This window comes from Chaetodon trifascialis, chromosome 2 (assembly GCF_039877785.1).
Source record: "Chaetodon trifascialis isolate fChaTrf1 chromosome 2, fChaTrf1.hap1, whole genome shotgun sequence".
Classification (NCBI taxonomy): domain Eukaryota; kingdom Metazoa; phylum Chordata; class Actinopteri; order Chaetodontiformes; family Chaetodontidae; genus Chaetodon; species Chaetodon trifascialis.
The window spans coordinates 29585254-29604892 of NC_092057.1; the positions used below are offsets into that span (position 1 = coordinate 29585254).

At 39.2% G+C, this 19639-nt stretch overlaps 1 protein-coding gene across 2 annotated transcripts in view; it reads left to right on the forward strand.

Annotated features, from left to right (window-relative positions):
* tenm3 (teneurin transmembrane protein 3) overlaps window positions 1-19639 on the forward strand; it is a 327457-nt gene that overhangs the window by 242962 nt on the left and 64856 nt on the right. For both annotated transcript variants that reach the window (XM_070970867.1, XM_070970875.1), the window contains 10 exons: window positions 1712-1732; window positions 6911-7035; window positions 7228-7335; window positions 10009-10163; window positions 13459-13560; window positions 13775-13948; window positions 17254-17313; window positions 17818-17980; window positions 18372-18510; window positions 18632-18737. In XM_070970867.1, the coding sequence (XP_070826968.1) occupies window positions 1712-1732; window positions 6911-7035; window positions 7228-7335; window positions 10009-10163; window positions 13459-13560; window positions 13775-13948; window positions 17254-17313; window positions 17818-17980; window positions 18372-18510; window positions 18632-18737 (1153 nt within the window). The remainder of the gene's footprint in view (window positions 1-1711; window positions 1733-6910; window positions 7036-7227; window positions 7336-10008; window positions 10164-13458; window positions 13561-13774; window positions 13949-17253; window positions 17314-17817; window positions 17981-18371; window positions 18511-18631; window positions 18738-19639) is intronic.

Sequence of the window (19639 nt, forward strand, 5' to 3'; positions counted from 1 at the left end):
ATTACTGGTGAAAATGATAAGAAAAAGAATGTCAGTATTTGAATTTCTGCTCAGGATGCTCTTATCACTGAAGCCAAAATGACAACAAGCACTTTCCATGATTATTTTATGTCAGTGAGCTAACTTTTTCTTCTGCATTTCACCAGTTCATTTTGTCTGAGATCACACAGAATGTCAGTCTTTTATTTTGAATTCTTTAAAAAAGATTCTTATATGGTCTTATATTTATGGTTTAAATATACTTTTTTTTGAAGACTTGTGCTCAGCTTTATGCCTCTTATACCATCTGATCATTCTCTGTACCAGGCTTTCTATCTTGCTTCTGGCTGGAAAACTGCTCAAATCACCTGCTAAATCTGAGGATCCAACTTGAATTGCAGGCCAAGATCTTTTCTCCCAGTAAAAATGCTCTGCAACCACTGTGTCACTTCCGCTATGGTTTCCGCTCCACCAGATCAACTGTGTCTGCGTAATTATCATTAACTGAACAATTGTGTATCTCACTCAGCAAAGGCCATGTCACTACAGCCATTTGTTTTGATTTTCATAAAGCTTTGATACACTGAACCATCAGATCCTGCTGAACAAACTCAGCTCATTTCAACTTTCCTCTTCTGTAGTAATGATGCTCTCCTCATATCTATCTAACAGGTCCCAATTGGTTAAAATCGATCATGTAACATCTCCTCCTGTAGTTAGTAATTTGGGAGTTCCACAAGGCAGCATTTTGACTCCTCTCCTCTTTCTTCTGTATATCAGTGACCTTCCCAATTTGTGTAATAAGGACACCCCTGCAACCATTCAAATCATATTTGTATATTGTCTTACTCATACCATCTGAGTACTCTCCTCTGGTGTTTCTCTGTAGCTGTTTATGTTTGATTGTTGTCATGTTTCTACTAATTGTATCTGTTCTTATATTGTATTGTATGTGTTGCAGAGCAGGCACCTGCAGTAAACCCGTATCAACTGAGTCAGGCCAGTTAGATTATAACTGTAATCTTTTTCCTGTGCAGTAAATTTAAGTGAAAAATTAACCTAATGCAGAGAATACAAGTAGTGTCAGAGAGTTAAAGAACTACTTTACAGTAAAGCTTTGCCAAAACCATTTCATCCAGGTTCCTCAGGGTCATTGTAAAATAAACATATGACTTAAAACTTTGTTAAAATGATCTGATTTGAAAGTCCTTGGTTTTCAATTAAAACGTAGCATCTGAATTCATCTCTCTGCCTTTTCTTGGCATTTTTCCTTCATACAGTCAACTGTTCAACCCGTAGAGGACTTTGAAGCAGTGCTTGAAAACATAAAGGAAGAGAGAGATAGATCTAGGGCCAGATTGGACGCTTTGCCACTACAGTAATTAACATTCAAACACTTCTTGAGCTAAAGTACTCAAAGATACAAGAGCGCTCTGAATTTAGAAGGAAATATCAGCTTTAGAGCTCTGAATTTAGAAACATGCTTCTGGCACACTCTGGAGTGCTCCTTTCTCAAAAACTCCTCGTCATCCAAAACAGCCATCTGAAATCTTTTTCCGACTGACTTCTCTGAAGCATGATTCAAATTCTGAATTTTGCTGCAACTCCAGATTCTTCCTTTTTTGTTTTCTAGTAAATGTTTTTCTGCAGATGATTTTTGTCGTGATTCTAATCTGTCTACTAACTCTTGTTTCTTCTCTGTTTTCTTTCCATTGCTTACACTGTATCAAAGAAACAAAGATTTCAGACATAGGTAAGACTGACTAATCCTTTTCAACCTTTTACCTTCTTTTCATTCCCCTGGCAATAACACACTTACATACCAGACTCTCCTTCTGCTCAAGCTGTTAACAAGCTAACTTTTAGCTAATTTTGCATCTCAAATTTCTCCTGAATCCAGTAATGCATTGAAGTTACATGGATAAAGAATAATGACCAATTACAACTTGGGTCTTACTATTGTTGCTTCATTTCTATCTGTCGTGATCACATTTTACTCAACAGAGTAACTGATAAAATCTGGAAACTGTTATTACTAATCAGTAATGTTGCAATATGACTGACTGGGAAGAATGAGGCAGAGGGAAGCAAAGAAAAAAGTAGCCCTGATGTTTTCTCCGACTTGTATCACTTAATTTGCTTCCTTTGTTGTCTCCCTCAGTCTCATTCTCTTTCCTTCTGTTGTCTTGGCGTTGACACAAAATCCAGCCTACTCTTCTGCTGTCAGCTCAGATAAGCGACACAGTCATCATTTTAGCGGCCGCTAGCAAGGAGACCTAGCAAGGAGAGACGTCAGGGGAGGGGGTGGGTGTTGACCATGGTTACCGGACTTCCTTATTTCTGTCTGATTTATATTTTAGTCTCTTTATCTTCCCCTCTCCCAGCCCCATGCTCACTGTCCTTTATAAAACAAAATTCTTGTTTTATAAAATGTTTTAGCAAACTGTAGATTGTCAAATTCACTGTGTGGATGACACTGTAAATAGAAATACATGCCAATAAGGTCACTACATCACTGCATGTGACCCCCTTCACATTACACATATTCACATTCATTTTTAATTTTAAAACACTGAGAAGTACAGCTTCAAATAAACTTCTGAATGCAAATCATATTGCAAACCTATATTTTTCATATTTTGTGTGTCAGTGCATAAGCATGAAGATGACCACTGTGCCAGTGGCATTTGTTAGTATAAGCTCGATTTAACAGTAAGTGTGATTCCTTTCCCTTCTTTCTGCTGGTGTATATGTTGATACTTTCTACTGCACTCATGTGTAGCATATTTTATCTTAAACGGTATTAAATTATAGCAAATAACTTTATTTTGCTCAGAGAACTTAGTAGATTTACACTCACTTCCAGCTATTAGAAAAAGTCAGCATTTATGCCTGTGAAAAATCTCATTCATCCATCCATTCCAAGTGCTTTACAAAGGCAACCTGAGCAAGTCTGGTTGCCTTTGTAAAGCATTAGAAGTCAGTATTTATATTAAATAACAGAATGTAACTTGCATTAAATTCACCCCGGGGCATCACCTTTTGGAAGGGAAAAATTGATAGCCAATTAATTAATTTAGTCTCAGTCTGAGGGTTACTATAGAGCTCACATAACCAAACAGAAAGCAGAGTAACTAACTGACTATACACAATAAGTTCTAACTACACACACTAATACTTACTAAACATACAAATCCACAAACAAATGAATGTGACCATTAATAGCTTTAATGCTACCATAATTAAATACAACAAATACAGCAAAGGGATTGGATGAGTGCAGTTGTGAATGCAGGGACATCAGACCAGATCAAGCATGATATCTTAATCAAATGCATCAATTAGATGAAACATAAAAGAACAAGTGGATTAAGGTAAGGTAAGGTAAGGTAAGGTAAGGTAAGGGGTATAGAAAATGGATGGATGGATGGATGGATGGATAGATGGATGGATGGATGGATGGATGGATGGATGGATGGATGGATGGATGGATTAAGGAACTGTTCAGCTGCTGATAGGAATGGAAAGCCAAAATACTTATCTGAAGTAATTAGATAATTATACTGATTGGATGGGAAATGCTCATTTTTGATCCAACACCACTTAAGTATTCCAATCAATCTACAGCATAAACCCAGTAAAACAGGGGAAGTATAGTTTCACTTGTTGCCTGATAACCAAGGGGAGAGGTTTCTTTGGAGGGAGGAGAAGAGAAGCAATGCCGCCTCTGATGTGGAGCTCTCTCTTTTGTGTTTGGTCACACATTAACAGCTTGGCCAGCTGACGTGTCACTTTCTCTCACCTGGAACTTCCAGGAGCTCTCGGGTACTTTTACATCAATTAAGAATATTCTTTGAAATATGTCAGGAGTGTCTAAACAAGTGAAACTATGTTTCCCAAATGATCAACAATGTCACTGCATCATATACTTAATTTCTTCACATGAGGAAACAGTTCTTGTTAGTTTGTTGTGTCTGAATCCAAAGGCGGCACACTGAAACAAAACTTCATGCTTTTCTTTTATATAGTTAATGAAACATAACATATCAACTGATGTACATTTTGTTCCCTGTGTGAGTTTTTGATGAGGTCCTAATCATGGAACATTGGCTCTTAAAAGGGTCAGTTGTAGGTCGGTGCCAGGACAGACCTATGAAAGCAGGTTATTAATTAATAAACTGGCTGTTCACACATGTAAGTAGAGCCAGATGTGGGGAATTGTGTCAATGGCACCTTTTTTAAACAAGGAAACTTGTCTTGTAAGCTCTTCCACACCACAGTGGATGGTTGTGGCAGCATTTTCAAGTGTTTGCAGAGTTCTGTGAATTTAGAGGTCCACATTGAGGATCCCCCACACTCAATACACTGCATTTCAAACACCTCAATCCCAATCCATGCCAGATTTTTCTCCTCAATGGTTTCTGGGTTGACCACAGCATTAGCCCACGCTGTTGAAAATCCATCTTAAGTTCTTGAATGTACACTCTGATGTCCTCAGAGTGGGCAGTGGACAGGCAAATGTTTGTAAACACTGTCCATCTCCTCCAGGAGAGATTTGAAGTGGTTGTGAGTAAGTGAGAAGGAAGCAACAAGAAGATTCACAATTTTAACTCTTCTGTGTATTGCAAAGCTAAGATCAAAAGATTCAAATTTTTGCACATAACTTTACCTGGTGAATAATACTGTGAAACTTGTCAGGATGACCCATCTTTCATCCTCTGCTTCCTTATCATTGTCGTCTGAAGTAACAGAAGATTTTCTTGATGTTCTTGACTTCTGCTGTGAAAATACTCACTAAAATACTAAAAGCACTGGGTGGTTACTGGTTACAGGAAATCCATTGTGTTTTGTTTTTTGTCATGTGTCCAAATCCAGAGTTTAATTAAGGGTCTTTTCTGCCTTTTATGATGACAATGCATTCACCATCAAACTTACTGTTGCAGCTTCTCTGTAGCTCTGCTCACTCTGCGACTTCACTTTACATTGATACACTGGGATTTGCTGCTCTGTCTCATCCCCTTTCTTTTCTCTTCCCTTCATGAAAATTAAGCTTAACCCAGTTAGTTTTCTTCTATAGCTCTTCATAGACACACAGAGCAGCACCATACCTGGAGTTCCTTTGTCACTGGCAAGACACAATGATTGAATCAAATTTTTCACTCATCCAAATGTAGGTTTCAATTAAATGTAACTTTTTAATTAAAGCACAATTTCCTCTCAGGAGGATGAGTCATGTCACTGAGCTTATTTTTTTTTATTTTCTTCCCTTCCTTCATGTTTACTTATATTCACACCATCTTGACTCTACATTCTGTTTCATTTGTCATTATTTCATTTCCTCCTCTGTTGCTGGAGTTCTTGCCTCTTCTCTCAGTCATTCACTACATCCTTCATTTTTCTCTTCTTTTATAGCCATTCTGCCCTCCCTTCTTTGCCTCCTTCTTTTCTTTATTCTTCATTTATTTTTTTCCCATTTTAGCATTTCTTTCCTTCTTAAGATAGTCATTTATTCCCGTCTGCCTCTTACCCTTACCCATCCTCTTGTGCCCCGCATCCTTTCCTCATTAAATCATTGCCCCTGCATTACTCCTTCTCACTTTTGTTTTTCTCCTGCTGCCCTTGCTTCTGTCTGTTTCTCATTCAGTCACATCTTTTAATGTGTCCTGGCATCTTTATATGATCAAATGCAATCCATGTCAAGTTCATCCTCAGGCTGTGTGTTTCTGCTTTCAACTGAGCACACACACGTCTTAAATAGGCTTTGTCATCGAAAACATCTGCACAAGTTGTTTTGTTGGCACAAGGGAAAATAAAATGGAACCTCATTAAATGTTTAACATGGATGAAAATGATGAAAGTGGAGGCAGAATTGTCAGGATGTCAGTGTGTTTAATTAACAGAATGGGTCTGGCAGACAGGTGGAAACAGACAGACTGTGTTCACACTATATTCTGACACAACCGGCAGGTCAAATGATTCTCTGGATTTAATTACATTTTCCCTCGTACAGCTCTGTGTTTCTGTGTTTGTTTTCATTACTGCATAGTCTGTCTGATACCATGGATTTCGTCTGTGGTGCTGCCTATCCTGAATCTTGAAAATGTTTCATTCTTAATGGGATTTTTCTGCCTAAATGAAGGTTGAATGGAAACAAAAATGGCATGCCTATCAGCATGTCTAGGCCTCACAAGTATAGAAAAACACAGACAGCAATGACTGTTTGTGTCTCACAGATTTTCTATTTTTAGCTATCTTAATTAACAGCCTGTGATCATCTGCTGATTATCACCAACAACTGAGACTTGTAGCTGGAGGCAAGAGCTTGTATATGTGTATATGTGTGTGTATACTACTTTGCGCGTGTGTGTGTGTGTGTGTGTGTGTGTGTGTGTGTGTGTGTGTGTGTGTGTGTGTGTGTGTGTGTGTGTATACATATACATATATATAAATTGTATATAAGGCACACACACACACACACACACACACACACACACACACAAACACACACACACACACACACACACACCCCAACCACCTGGTACTCTACCGGCAGTGAATTGACACCAGTTTCTTGCCTTTCACTTCATCAACCTTCCTTTTATTCATTACTTCCTCATCATCATCACCTCGAGAAAGTCTTCTTCATTTCCCCATCATAATGATGCTAGAACCAAATTGACAATCCACTCTGCTGGTGATGATTTCATGGTCAGCTTTTAACCCATTTATAAGATTGCTAAAGCCATACAGTTTTTGATGATTTTAGTGTCTGTGTTCAAACATAAGTGTTACTCTTTAAATGTTGAAGTCTTTAATCAATGATACCAGGGGTACTGATGCTATAAAAGATACAATATGACTAAATGAAGTACTTCTTGTTTCTCTCGTCGTTTCACCCACCTCCCCTTTTGTCTGCCACTACCCTTCATAGCAACAATCCTGCTCATCGTTACTATCTAGCCACAGACCCAGTTACAGGGCAGCTGTATGTGTCGGACACTAACTCACGTCGAATCTACCGACCCAAGATGCTCAGCAGTGCCCGTGACCTCATCAGTAAGAATGCACTTCTTCTCCCCAGTCAAACATCATGTTGGTAGAAATGAAAGCAGTCTGTATTTTTAGTTGTTAATTTGAATGTAATGTAGTCACATTTAAATAAATGTGTGTGTGTGTGTGTGTGTGTGTGTGTGTGTGTGTGTGTGTGTGTGTGTGTGTGTGTGTGTGTGTGTGTGTGTGTGTGTTCAGGTAATGGAGAAGTAGTGGCTGGTACAGGTGAGCAGTGTCCTCCATTTGATGAAGCACGATGTGGAGATGGAAGAAAAGCTACAGAGGCACAGCTACTGGGACCTAAAGGTGCAAACACAAGAGATAAATACAGATAGGTGGTTATTCATTAAGCCTGTTTCATAACCAAAGTCGCTGAGGAGGATTCTCAAGACATAGTTCAGACATGCATGCAAAAGCACAAAGACTGATCTATACACAAAGGTTTGAAATTGTTTCTCACTGGCCCACGCACAGATTTGGTCCAACATTTAGAAAAAGGAGTATACATTTCATCAGCTTTCTTTTCCTTTCAAAGTCACCCTACTTCCAACACAATTTTTGTAGCTTCAGAGTAATACTGAAATGTTAGAAGTTGCCAGCAATTGGCAAAAGATACAAACATGTGCACAGTTTGGGCAGTGTGTTTTAACAGATCTAGGACCTACAGTAAGACACTCATTGGATTAAACTTCTTATGACTGATTTTGTCTGTGTTGTAGTTGTTCCATGCAACTCCACTTCCACTTCCAGATCTTTGCATTTTCTGTCTAATTGCCAACAAGCAAATGCAGCTACCACAGTTAGGAAGCCTCCTCTTTTATACAAATTGGAGGCTCCCTTGCATATGTCGGAGGCATTAATTGTTGGCACGACATCATGGTGCCAAGTCTGGATGAAGACATCTTCTTAATAAATCAATATCGCACTATCAGTACTCACTGAATATGTGACCATGATCGATGGTTACGTAAGTCATGATGACGTGTAGCTTACATAGTCAATTATTAGTGAATTATTAAAGTAGGTTAGCAGTAAATTTAACTCAACTCGCAAAAGCAAAGATGAAATTTAATTGTCATGTATGTCATTTTTATTGTTTTTCATCTTCACCCTTGACATTAAATTCTAGGTTATAAAACCACAAATGATGCCTTTTTATTGATTTCATGTCATTATCTACCACCCCTTAAAAATGTAACTAACTTATTTGTAGAATGGCACAGAGTCAGCCATAAAAGTTAGATTTTGTGATTTTGTGTGATCAGGGGATTCGCAGCAGTTGAATGAGCAGCAGTCATGCACAGGTAGAGGTATGCTGTGTGTCCTGGGTGTGAGGTTGCCAGAGAAGTTCAAATTCTGGACGATGGTGAAGGGGCTCGGGTGGTAGCTTGTCTGTTTCATTGTGTCTCCAAGTGTAGTCAGCTCACTATGGAGACATTACCAGGAGACTGGACAGTACAGCAGCAGACAAGGTCAAGGTTTGAACATGACAACACCCAGGCAAGGCTGTTATCTCGACACCTTGCCTCATCAATATTACAGGATTAAAACATGATCATTAGAAATTGACTTCCATCGTGCTACTGGAGTCAATTTATCCAACCAGACTGTTAGGAATCGACTCCATGACAATGGTATTACAGCCAGGCGACCAGTCACAGGCCCTATTCTCACTGCTTTGCACATGAACACCATAACTGACAGCTTTGTCACTGGAGGCAGTACTCTTCAGAGATGACAGCAAGTTTCATTTTATAGTGTGACGATGCCATTGAGAGTGGTATGCTACCTGCAACATTCAGGACAACTTCGGCATATTAGGTTTTTTTGTTTGTTTCGTTTTGTTTCTTTTCATTTTGTTTTGTTTCATTTCATATTGTTCCGTTTTGTTCCGTTTCGTTTTTGCCGCAAGAGGCACCACACACTTTCTGTCAGAAAGCCTTTCTAACACATGGATGTCAAAGGGTCTATTTCAACCCAAATCAAGTAGTTTTGTTGCCTAACCCTAAGCAAACTGGGACTGAAAACTTAAAATAACAACAATGAAAATAAGGTAAAATTAGTCGAAAAATAATAAGTGATTGTTTCTAAACTTTCTGCAAGAAGGCTTTGTGGCAGAAAGCTCTAAAAGCAAACAAAAACTTTCAGGAGGTGGTGATCTCTGCAAGCAAACATACAGCACCTTAAATTACATAAGCTTTGGAGGAAATGACACATTCACTTACCATGGTGCTCCTGTGAAGGCAACAGTTGGAAACAGAAACTGATGTAAACCGCAGGGACACTTTAGCAGCTTCCACAACTTAGTCCCTGATGCCTGCAGAGGTTTTGTGATGACACTTTGTCACACTACAGCAACATGTTTCCTTTTAGAATTCTAAATGTTTTTCCCACCAGAGGGGGAATATAAAATCCACTTGGCCAGTGTATCATTGTCAGAATTGGTTCTGAAGCTTTAAAATTGGATCTGTTTAGGCATGCAGTGTTGCTCTACAAAATCTCACACTACTGGCTGAGTGGAAGCAACTTACTGCACTGAGCTTTTTTCATCAAGCGCAGAACGTTACAATGAAAAGTAAATGAATTCTCTAGCATCTCATTACAGTCAAGAGATTATACATATTTGAATATAGCTATATCATGTCATATGCCATGTGCAATCCAATCCAAATACATTTTTTAATATTTTCCGAATTTGATGTTGCTTTGGTCTGTATCTACATATATTTGATTGATTTTGGTTTGCTGTTTTGCTTATATATATATATGATCCTTTTATTACTTCTGACATATTTCATTCATATATTAATCTTGACTGACTTTACTTACATGCACTGTGTCGTTTTTTAATTACCTGTTGTGTCTCCCCCAAAGGAGGGTTACCTCTTTCATTTTCTCCTTTGAGTCATGGAGTTGTTATATTCATTATCAACTGGATGACAATGTTGAATTGTGTGTGTTTGTTTCTTTTCCCTATAGGGATTGCAGTTGATCGAAACGGTTTGATCTACTTTGTGGATGGGACCATGATCAGGAAAGTTGATCGTAATGGAATCATCTCCACCATGCTGGGCAGCAATGATCTGACCTCTGCTCGACCTTTGACTTGCGATACTAGCATGCACATAAGACAGGTAACATGCAAAGACTGCCTAAATATGAGACATTTACCTACCCGCCCTGACTGTTTTCCTGGAAATTTTCACTATGGTATAACAATTTCAGATGTGCACTGCACCTAAATGTGTCTAGTAAATGTAAATGGCTATTGAAAATTAGTTGTACTTTTGTGTGACTCATATTAGACATCGCTGTAAACTAGGCAAAACAGAGTTAAAACAAGGCTCTATGGCTGAGATTAAATTCATTTGATAACTAGCTCTGATGTACTGTCAGGAAAAATAGAGCCCTTTAAATCTTAACTAGACATGCACTCAGATATGGTGACATTTACTGACTTTTCCTCAATTTATTTCAGAAAGTCAGACAGAGGCAAAAAAAGAAAGCAGAAGTGAGAGAGAAAGGGAGAGGACCTTTTTGTTTCCACACCATATTTTCAGACTGAGAATGCAAATACACGAGGTAGACTTCAGAGTGGAAAGAGCACCACCCACGTACACGCACACATGTAGACAGACACACATACACTCACACACATGCGTTAGGCCTCGAAGGTCTAATGCTTGTTTTTTGCGTCTGTGTGTGTGTGTCTGTGTGTGTGTGTGTGTGTGTGTGTGTGAAGTTATAACTCTGACCGCCTGTCCTCCTTTGCACAATTTATCTCAGTTTGACTTCTAGCAGATATCTGGTTGACTTCTTGAGTTCACTTGTGGAAACAATGAAGTGACAGCCCACACATTGTCAGGTTTTATAGTTCTTTCCATAGATTCATGTTGCTCTAATTTAATACTAGGGCTGGGCGATAAAAACGATAGCGATATGTCTTGCGATAGACACATCATCAATATCAATAAAATGCGTTCGATAAAACATTCGATAATTTTTTTTCCTTCGTTGGAAGAAACCTGAAGTTGCGAAGCGAGGTTGGTTGCATGAATAAAGATACTGGCTCTCAGGTAACTGAGCAACGTAGGGAGTAATCGCTAATCAGTGAGAGAGACACACTAACACGGCATTCATGTAACAGTATCAAGTTCGGTTGCGCCAAGTTGGCCAAAAAGAAAAAAACCTTCCTCGTTTCGACAGTTTGTTTTGGCGTAGTTTTATTCCAACACAAATGAGTATAAAAACTTACTCAAAGTTTAATACGCATGTCAACAGGTTATGCGAGATGTCTGGTTTTTGTGCGTGTGTTGTGTGCACGCGTGCATGTGCCTGTGCTTAACTTTACATTAAATAAACTCAGCGCACAAAAACAAAAATGAAGAAATTCTTGTGTTATTGGTGTGTACAGAAGGGCCATGATTTTGTGTGTGTGTGTGTGTGTGTGTGTGTGTGTGTGTGTGTGTGTGTGTGTGTGAGTGTGAGAGAGAGAGAGAGAGAGAGAGAGAGAGAAATCAAATGAACAATCAAACTGTTTCTTTATTAAAATCTAAAATTAATTCATTTATACATTTATTAATATGCCATACCATATGTCTGTATTATGCTCTTTAACAAAGACAAAGTATTGCAGCATGAAAGCAAGCATCCTGTATCATAACTACATCTCTGACGTTTGTAACAAACCAAACCGTGTAAAAATCGGGTAAAAATTAGAGGAGTTATGATGATTATAGTAGCTGGGCATACACCTTCCTCCGTAGAAATAAATGCACTGGGGACGCAAGGGAGACCCATCCAAGATGGCGGCCGCGCTGAACGTCAGCTCCAATAGGAAGCGTCAGTCAGTGAGGCGTCTACGTATATTATGTCTATGCGCACAAGCAGCTGACCACCATGCAGAGGTATCTGCTTCAGTGCCTGATGACAAATCATCTAAAAGGCACAAAGACATAGAGCAGGCAGCGGCATATCATATAGCTAAAGACATGCTTCACTGAGCACTGTGGAGAAGCCAAGTTACAAACATCTCTTACACGTGCTTTTTTTTTTTTTTTTTTAAACACACTTGCAATAAAAATATAATTGAATAGTTCATGTATGTTTAGAGTAAGAAGAGTGACTAAAGTTGTTCATATGTCTAGGCTGGTTTAATAGTTCAGTCAAGTCTACCTCAGTTTCTGCTATGTTTCCAAAACACTGCACATATCTGAAAACATTTTATTCAGCAGAAGGTGAATCAGCTTGTGAACTTCCTGCACTAAACTTGTAGAAAAAAAGTTCTCAGGTTTCTCTCTGTTTCCATTTTTACACTTTTTTTACATTTATTATTTGAGTGTTTTCCATGGTTGTGTTGACATTTCCTTTCCTTTCTGCCTTGACAGCTGAGGGGATTATAATCAGAGGAGTTCCAACTGTCTGGTTTGAGAACAGTGTTATAGTGTGTCTGGATGCTAAATGCTAAGTTGCTAACATGGCGTGTGCTCAGGAGAAATAACACTTTCCAGTGAAGACAGTATTGAGCTGCACTTCAGAAAGCTGACAGAAGGACTGAAGTAAAAAGTTGTTGCTATGGAAATGACTCTTTACCTCAGTCCTTCTGTCACATTGGTGTAAACTGTATTTTGAAATGTTGCAGACCATATTCTATTGCAAGGAGGTGCATGTTTCAGAGTTGCGGGTGTGAAAGTTGGCTGCATCACAACGTGACAACGCTGTGATGTGTAGGATTCACTTGGTCGCTTGGTTCCCTTCTGTTGTGTCACTGAATAAAACGTCCCCTTTCACATATTTTTGTAATTTAGTCAAACAAAACTTGAAAACTGGGATGTAAGATAAAAAATAATCAGACTTTATTTGTGTGTTATATCTCACATTCTTCTCTCATGCCCATAAACACATTAGCGTTTGAGTGTACATTTGTCTAAAACAATATACTGAACTTTGAAGTTATTATGATGAAATGTGAGGGTAATTTCACAGTTTATGCTGTTACATATATATTAGTAATAGCTATTGAGAATTAGGTGGTGGTGTAGGAGAGGGGAGAGGAGATGGCAGGGTGCGAGATGGTATGATAACGGCTGCACTTGTCCCTGCTGTGGTTGCTGTCTTGGTTGTTACGTCAACGGTAGTTCCTGTTTCATTATGGGCTGGCCTAGCCTAGACAATAGGCTGGCTAGCCTAGCCTAGCTAGCCTATTGGCTGGGAGCAGTGCTGGCCATCAGCAACTTTTTCTGAAGTGGTCGCTGTCCTTGCTCGTCCCTTTTTGTCTTGACTTGACCTCACATTGGGCTGTGCTGTGCTAGTGAATTCTGGGATAAAAAAAACAAAATATAATTAAAGTTTAATGACACTGTACAGAGTCAGAGAAGCATGTGAAGTGACACTCTCTCTTCTCTTCCCCTCTACCATTTCTTTATCCAGGTCCGTCTAGAATGGCCAACAGATCTAGCCATCAACCCAATGGATAACTCCATTTATGTCCTAGACAACAACGTTGTGCTCCAGATCACTGAGAACAGACAGGTACTTTCTAATGCCACATTAACAGCTGTGCATGTTTTACAAATTTCCTACAGTGCATGCTGCTTTTTGGATTCATTTGTTGAATAACTTAACTTTTTCCAAGGAAGAAGTAGCAATCAATGAAATAGCTTGATCCCTCTTTGCAAAAGCAAAAAATACACTGTGATTTAATCATTGTTAATTGACATCCATATATGTATGGGCGTGTGTTCAGGTTCGTATCGTGGCAGGTCGACCAATGCACTGCCAGGTCCCTGGTATAGAATATACTATGGGGAAAAGAGCAGTCCAGACCATGCTAGAGGGAGCTACAGCCATAGCCTTGTCCTACAGCGGTGTCCTCTATATCGCAGAGACAGATGAGAAGAAAATCCACCGGATTCGACAGGTATTCCTCAGGATATGTATGGCACATTCTGTACAGTCATTTCCTGATTATCAATTTTCCAAACAAGCAAGCACAACTTTGAAAGTCTGTCCAAGTCAGTAATAGTAGTGATGGCAAAATCAGGATTCAAGTCTACAATACATTAATTGGCAGAGTTGAGATGTACCTCCTCCATCCTCACATTTAAGCAAAAGCCTTGAAGCCTTCCAGCGAAATGGTTCATAAAAAAGTTCATTTCTCGAGGCTTCATGTGCACACAAACCCCCCTGCTGGTCAAAGACTGTTAAATAGCCAGATATATTATGGGTAATAATGGGTCATACCGTGCCGACGCTTCAGAGCAGAATCTATAAAATACAGGTAATTAGGGCCACGGGGCAATCGCACTGAGCCTTGTGCCCCTACAGCTATGAAATAGCTATGAAATAGCCGTAGGGGCTTCACCCCAAGCCCTATTGTTATACTGCGTGTTTTTTTCTTATTATATATACAAAGATTTTCTGAGAGAAGCAGAACGGACCCCTGTTTTAAACTCGCAAGTGTCTCCAAATTATTTTCTGTAAAAAGACCGAAATCACACCAATTGTTGAGGAAGTACTGACAGTGATGATGGTCTATGTTTTTTTCTGATAGGAGCTACGGTTTTGTCAGCATAAGCCCAAATGTGAGAGCAGTGCAGAGGCAGAAAATGGCTGTTTTTCTCCACGTTTCTGTCTGCCCCTATCTGTCTGCCTAGGGGGCCCCTATTGTCAATGGCAACCACCTCAAGTTGCCATGGCAACCTCTGAGCCTCAGTACTTCTCTGAGCACTCCTCTCCCACACACACAAACACAAATATGTAGCTTCGGCAGCAGCTATGTAGCTGATTCAAATGATCAGCTCGTCATCAAGCTGTGCAGTGGCTTGATAAAGAGCCATTTTTCTCACTTATTATTACTAGTGAGTTTCAAATGTTAGTCATGTAATGAGTGATGTTGGCCTGTTAGTATTATCCACAATGCTAACATGCTAATGCTAACATGAGGTCCTATGAATGTGCATACAGGTTTGACTTTTGATGTCAGGTTGTTGTGCTAATGTGCTAATGGTTAGCATGCTAATGCTAACATGCTAAAAAAATTATTACTAAATGCATTCTAATGGTGTTTGAGATCTTTTTAATGTGTTATTTGACATGCTGATGTTAGCTTAGCATTAATTGGCTCTAATCTCTAATCTCTGAAGAATCTCATCATAATGTACACACTCTGGCAGTAGCCCCTGTGGCCCTTTCAGAATTTCCCCAGGAGAAATTGTCTAGTTGTAAATGTAATTTTATCAATTTTAGCAATTTGAAGTACACTCAAGACTGTCCGGCAACAGTGCAGCCATGGGAATGACTGCCAAGTAAAAGAAATCAATTATTCTTAATGCATTTTGTGTAGCGTTCATGTATTCATTCATATAAATTAGTGCTGTCAATCGAGTAAAATATTTAATTGTAATTAATCTCATAAATGTCATAGTTAACTCACGATTAATCGCAAATTAATTGCACATTTTTATCTATTCTAAATGTTCCATTAATTATCATTTTAATACTGTTATCAACATGGAAAAGTGGATAGGCTTGCTTCGTGCAAATGTTTTTTATTGAAAATAACCTGTCGTGTTATATTTCACACTAACATTCTCATTTTGAGCAGTCATTCACATTTGAATGAATCAAATCTCACACAATTTAACACTGTCAATAAACAGATGACAAAAAATTAAATGCTTGGTTACAAAAAAGCCCCTTCAACAACCCTTTCTAAGGGATCAAAACAGGGTGATACAAAATAAAGTTACAAAGTGCACATCATTGTAAACTAGGACTCAGGCTATAGTGCAGTTAAACCATGGCTTAAACTTTCCTTTCTTAAGTTTCCTTTGAACATACAAGCAGTCAAACTGTACTGCTCTTCTATTTATTCACCAGAGGCTTATCAACGCAGCCTCTCATTTCTCTCCAGAAAGAATGAACATTACTTGGCTATGGCTGCAGTAAGCTTGTTTTTAGTTGCGGTATCCATATGCCTCTGTCCAAACTTTGGTCTTGTCAGTCGACCCATTTGGCAACTTTTTGAAACTAAACTTTCTATTCAGAATCTTGTTCACATCCATTTTGGCGTTTCGCACTTGACATCCGCCTACACTTTCACAGCTAGCGAGCAGGCAAGACCAAAACATGTGTGGGGCGTGCCCATTGTTTTGTTTCTGGTTTACAATTGGATCCTGTAGTGTTTGTAACGTTACTAGCAGTGGCCACAGCTTATAAAAAACTGCAAGTTCACTAGGTCACAAAGAACGTTAATCGCGCGATAAAAAAAATGATGCCGTTAAAATTGATTTGCCTTAACGCCTTAATAACGTGCTATTTTTGACAGCACTAATATGAATAAAATTAATATTTTTGTTTAGTGTATTATGGGTATGTAACATGACAATACAATGGAATCTAATATTACTTCTCAAATGTTTATCAATAAATAATTTTGTCAATGTTTGAATAACTCATAATGACAGGGGAACAATTGTTTTCAAACTGTTGCAGTGTTTTAATGAGGTAAGGGTCAGTGGATGTGCTTGTGAACATGAAGAGGGCAGTGAATTTGTGCAACTTAAAGACTTCATTCATTTTATTCAGAAACAAAATATGCCACATTCCCCTCATTATTATCATGCAAAGCACAAAAATGCCTCAGCATGCATGAGGTGTTGTTGTACCCCAATTCTCTAGCACACAACAAACACTTCACCTTGGATTAAAAGAAAAGACAGTGAAAAATATAGTACATTTCATAATAAACATAAAACACATGTAATAATGTTATTGAAAGTGTATCCATTGCAGTATACAGTATGTATCTGTTCATAAATCACGCCAATACTGGAACCATTTCCTGAACCGGCGAGGCTTCACCTTAAATGACACAAGCCTTGATACACGCTTCACTAAACACTTACGGGATTTCTCGACACGCCCCGAAGCATCAGCATGGTACCACCTATTACTAAGCAAAAGCATTGCATGACCATTAGCCTTGTCAGAATAATTTATTTTCTGTTATTTTATTATAAGAGGACACTTTCTTTAGTAATTTAAACAGGGATGACATGTAATTAAGGTCCCATGGTCTGAATTGAACCCCAGGTGCAGGCACATCAGTAAAAATGATTTTACTTAAACTTTTTGTTTTCGGTGAAAGAGCAGATCGATTTTTGTTTTTGAACTGTGTTTCCCAAATTTTCAAATGTCTCTATCTGACTGTCATCCTGCTAGGTGTCGACTGATGGAGAAATTACCCACCTAGCTGGAGCATTGTCTGACTGTGACTGCAAGGTAGCACACCCCAGCTATTCACAAATATATCAGTTAACACAGAAGAGTGCCATTTTCAGTCTAGGTCCTTCTTTTGTGGTAGTTTCATATCTTAATCTTGATATGGTCATAGTACAGCTGTTTTGTCAATCAGTTCAGCAAACCCACTTCCAGTTCAAATGAATGAGAAGCTGTCAAAGAACGACATGGATTAAGTTCCATATGGAATATATGGAGTCTGATCCCAGTCCAATACAATACAGTACAATACAGAAGTGTAGTGACAAGTGTAGGAAGTGTCTGCTCAATATGAATATATTAATAATATAGTAGAATACAAAACCTAAAATTCATGACATTTTTTCCCTATTGAATTTTTGTTGTTCCCATATTTTCACTCTCCATAACATGTGCCAAGTTGTTACTTGTGTTGTGCTGTGTTGTGTCTCTACTATTATTCACCTCTTTTCTGTCTTTGTTTGCTCCTTCTTCCTCTCCCGCTCTCTACCTCCTTCCATCCTGCAGAACGATGCCAACTGTGACTGCTATCAAACAGGAGATGGCTATGCTAAAGACGCAAGGCTTAATTGTCCTTCTTCGTTGGTGGTGTCTCCGGATGGGACACTGTATGTGGCTGATCTAGGAAACATCCGAATTCGAGCCATTCGACGCAACCAACCACCTACTGGTACGTATATCCAGTGCACACACACACAAAGTGGGCATACTATTGTTGTTCCCCACCTCTGAATGTATAAAAGAAGGCCAAAATATTAGAAATGAAAAATAAAGTTGTAACACAGTTGTGACACATGGATTCCCTGTATAAACAGCTAGTAAAGCTGTATTCTACTGACCAAACTGTTCCAATTGCTGCAGTGCACACAAGCTGCCCCAAATATTTTGCATAAAGAAGAAAGAATTCTCCTGTATATAGCATATTACAAAATATGTCTAATTGTAATGGGTCCTGGGAAGATACTGTATGAATTCAATCAAGAAAAAAAAGTAAATCAAATAAAAAAATTAAATACACCATAAGTCTCTGACTGACTGGCTGTCTGTTTGTCTCTCTTTAGGCTCTCTAGCTTCAGGTCCAAGCTCCTATGAAGTGGCCTCTCCAGCCTCTCAAGAGCTCTATGTGTTTGACACAAATGGAACTCACCAGTTCACCATGTCTTTGGTCACTGGAGACTATAAATACAATTTCAGCTACAGGTCAGTGTGTGTGGGAATGAAAACGAAGGATTTGCGTCATAATTGAAGATAGCATTTTACGATAGCATTGCAATATATCCATTGCAAATTTTCACATTGTCATTTTGTCCTTCACTCCCAGCAATGAGGAGGATGTGACCGCAGTGACAGACAGCAGTGGGAACACCCTTCGTATCCGGAGAGATACCAACAGGATGCCTGTACGTGTGGTCGCTCCTGACAATCAGGTGAGATGTCATGCTACAGAGCTTAACTTGTGTTTTTGAAGGCCAGTTATTTGCGCAAACATTTCAGGAGTTTTCATCAGTTTTTTAGCCACGGTAAGATTTTTATTGGAGAGGCTGCGACTTTGAGGATACTGTTCCTGAATAAATGGTACATAGAAGAGAGTGAAAATACCTTGATGATAAAAGAGGGTGCATTCAGCTAGCTAATATACAAGTAATTGAAAACAGTGTTGCTGTTCGAGAAAGACTCTAAAACACTATACTGACAACCCAGAATATTTATCAAAATAAAGTAAACATTTCGGGCTCTATTTTCGATTCTGCCACCGGTGCGGCACAGGCTGCGCATCCCACGCAGTGGTATTTTCGTGCAGCGCAGGCAGGCACACGGCACACTTGGTATTTTGGTAAACCGAGGCGTACTGAGGTGCACCAGGATGGGCGTTATGGCGCAGTAGGGGGAGGTGTCGGCATAATCAGCCGGCGGATTTGGATTTTCGTTCCATTTCGGTCTGCGCCACCAGCGCAAAAGTGCGCTGGAAGCTCACCACCCCAGACCTGGTCAACTCTGTGCACCAGTGACACAGAGTCGTGCGCTCACGTAACCAATACCTTACAGGCAGGTTTCCACAGTGTCTGGCATTTCACTGTGATCAATAATTAGCAACAGCCGATTCAATGCAACTATCTGAGTCAGCACATACAGTCAGACCTAAATTTCTATATTTTGATCAGTATCTCACATGACCACATCGAAAGCGCGTTCAGCCCGCGTAATGGTCACTCAACCTGACCGAACATACACAGATGAAACAGGGATGTCTGGTGATCTGTGACTCAAATTGCCTGGTGACAAAAGTGTATGCCACTTTCCCCGGGTCGGCACATGACTTGTTCATCGT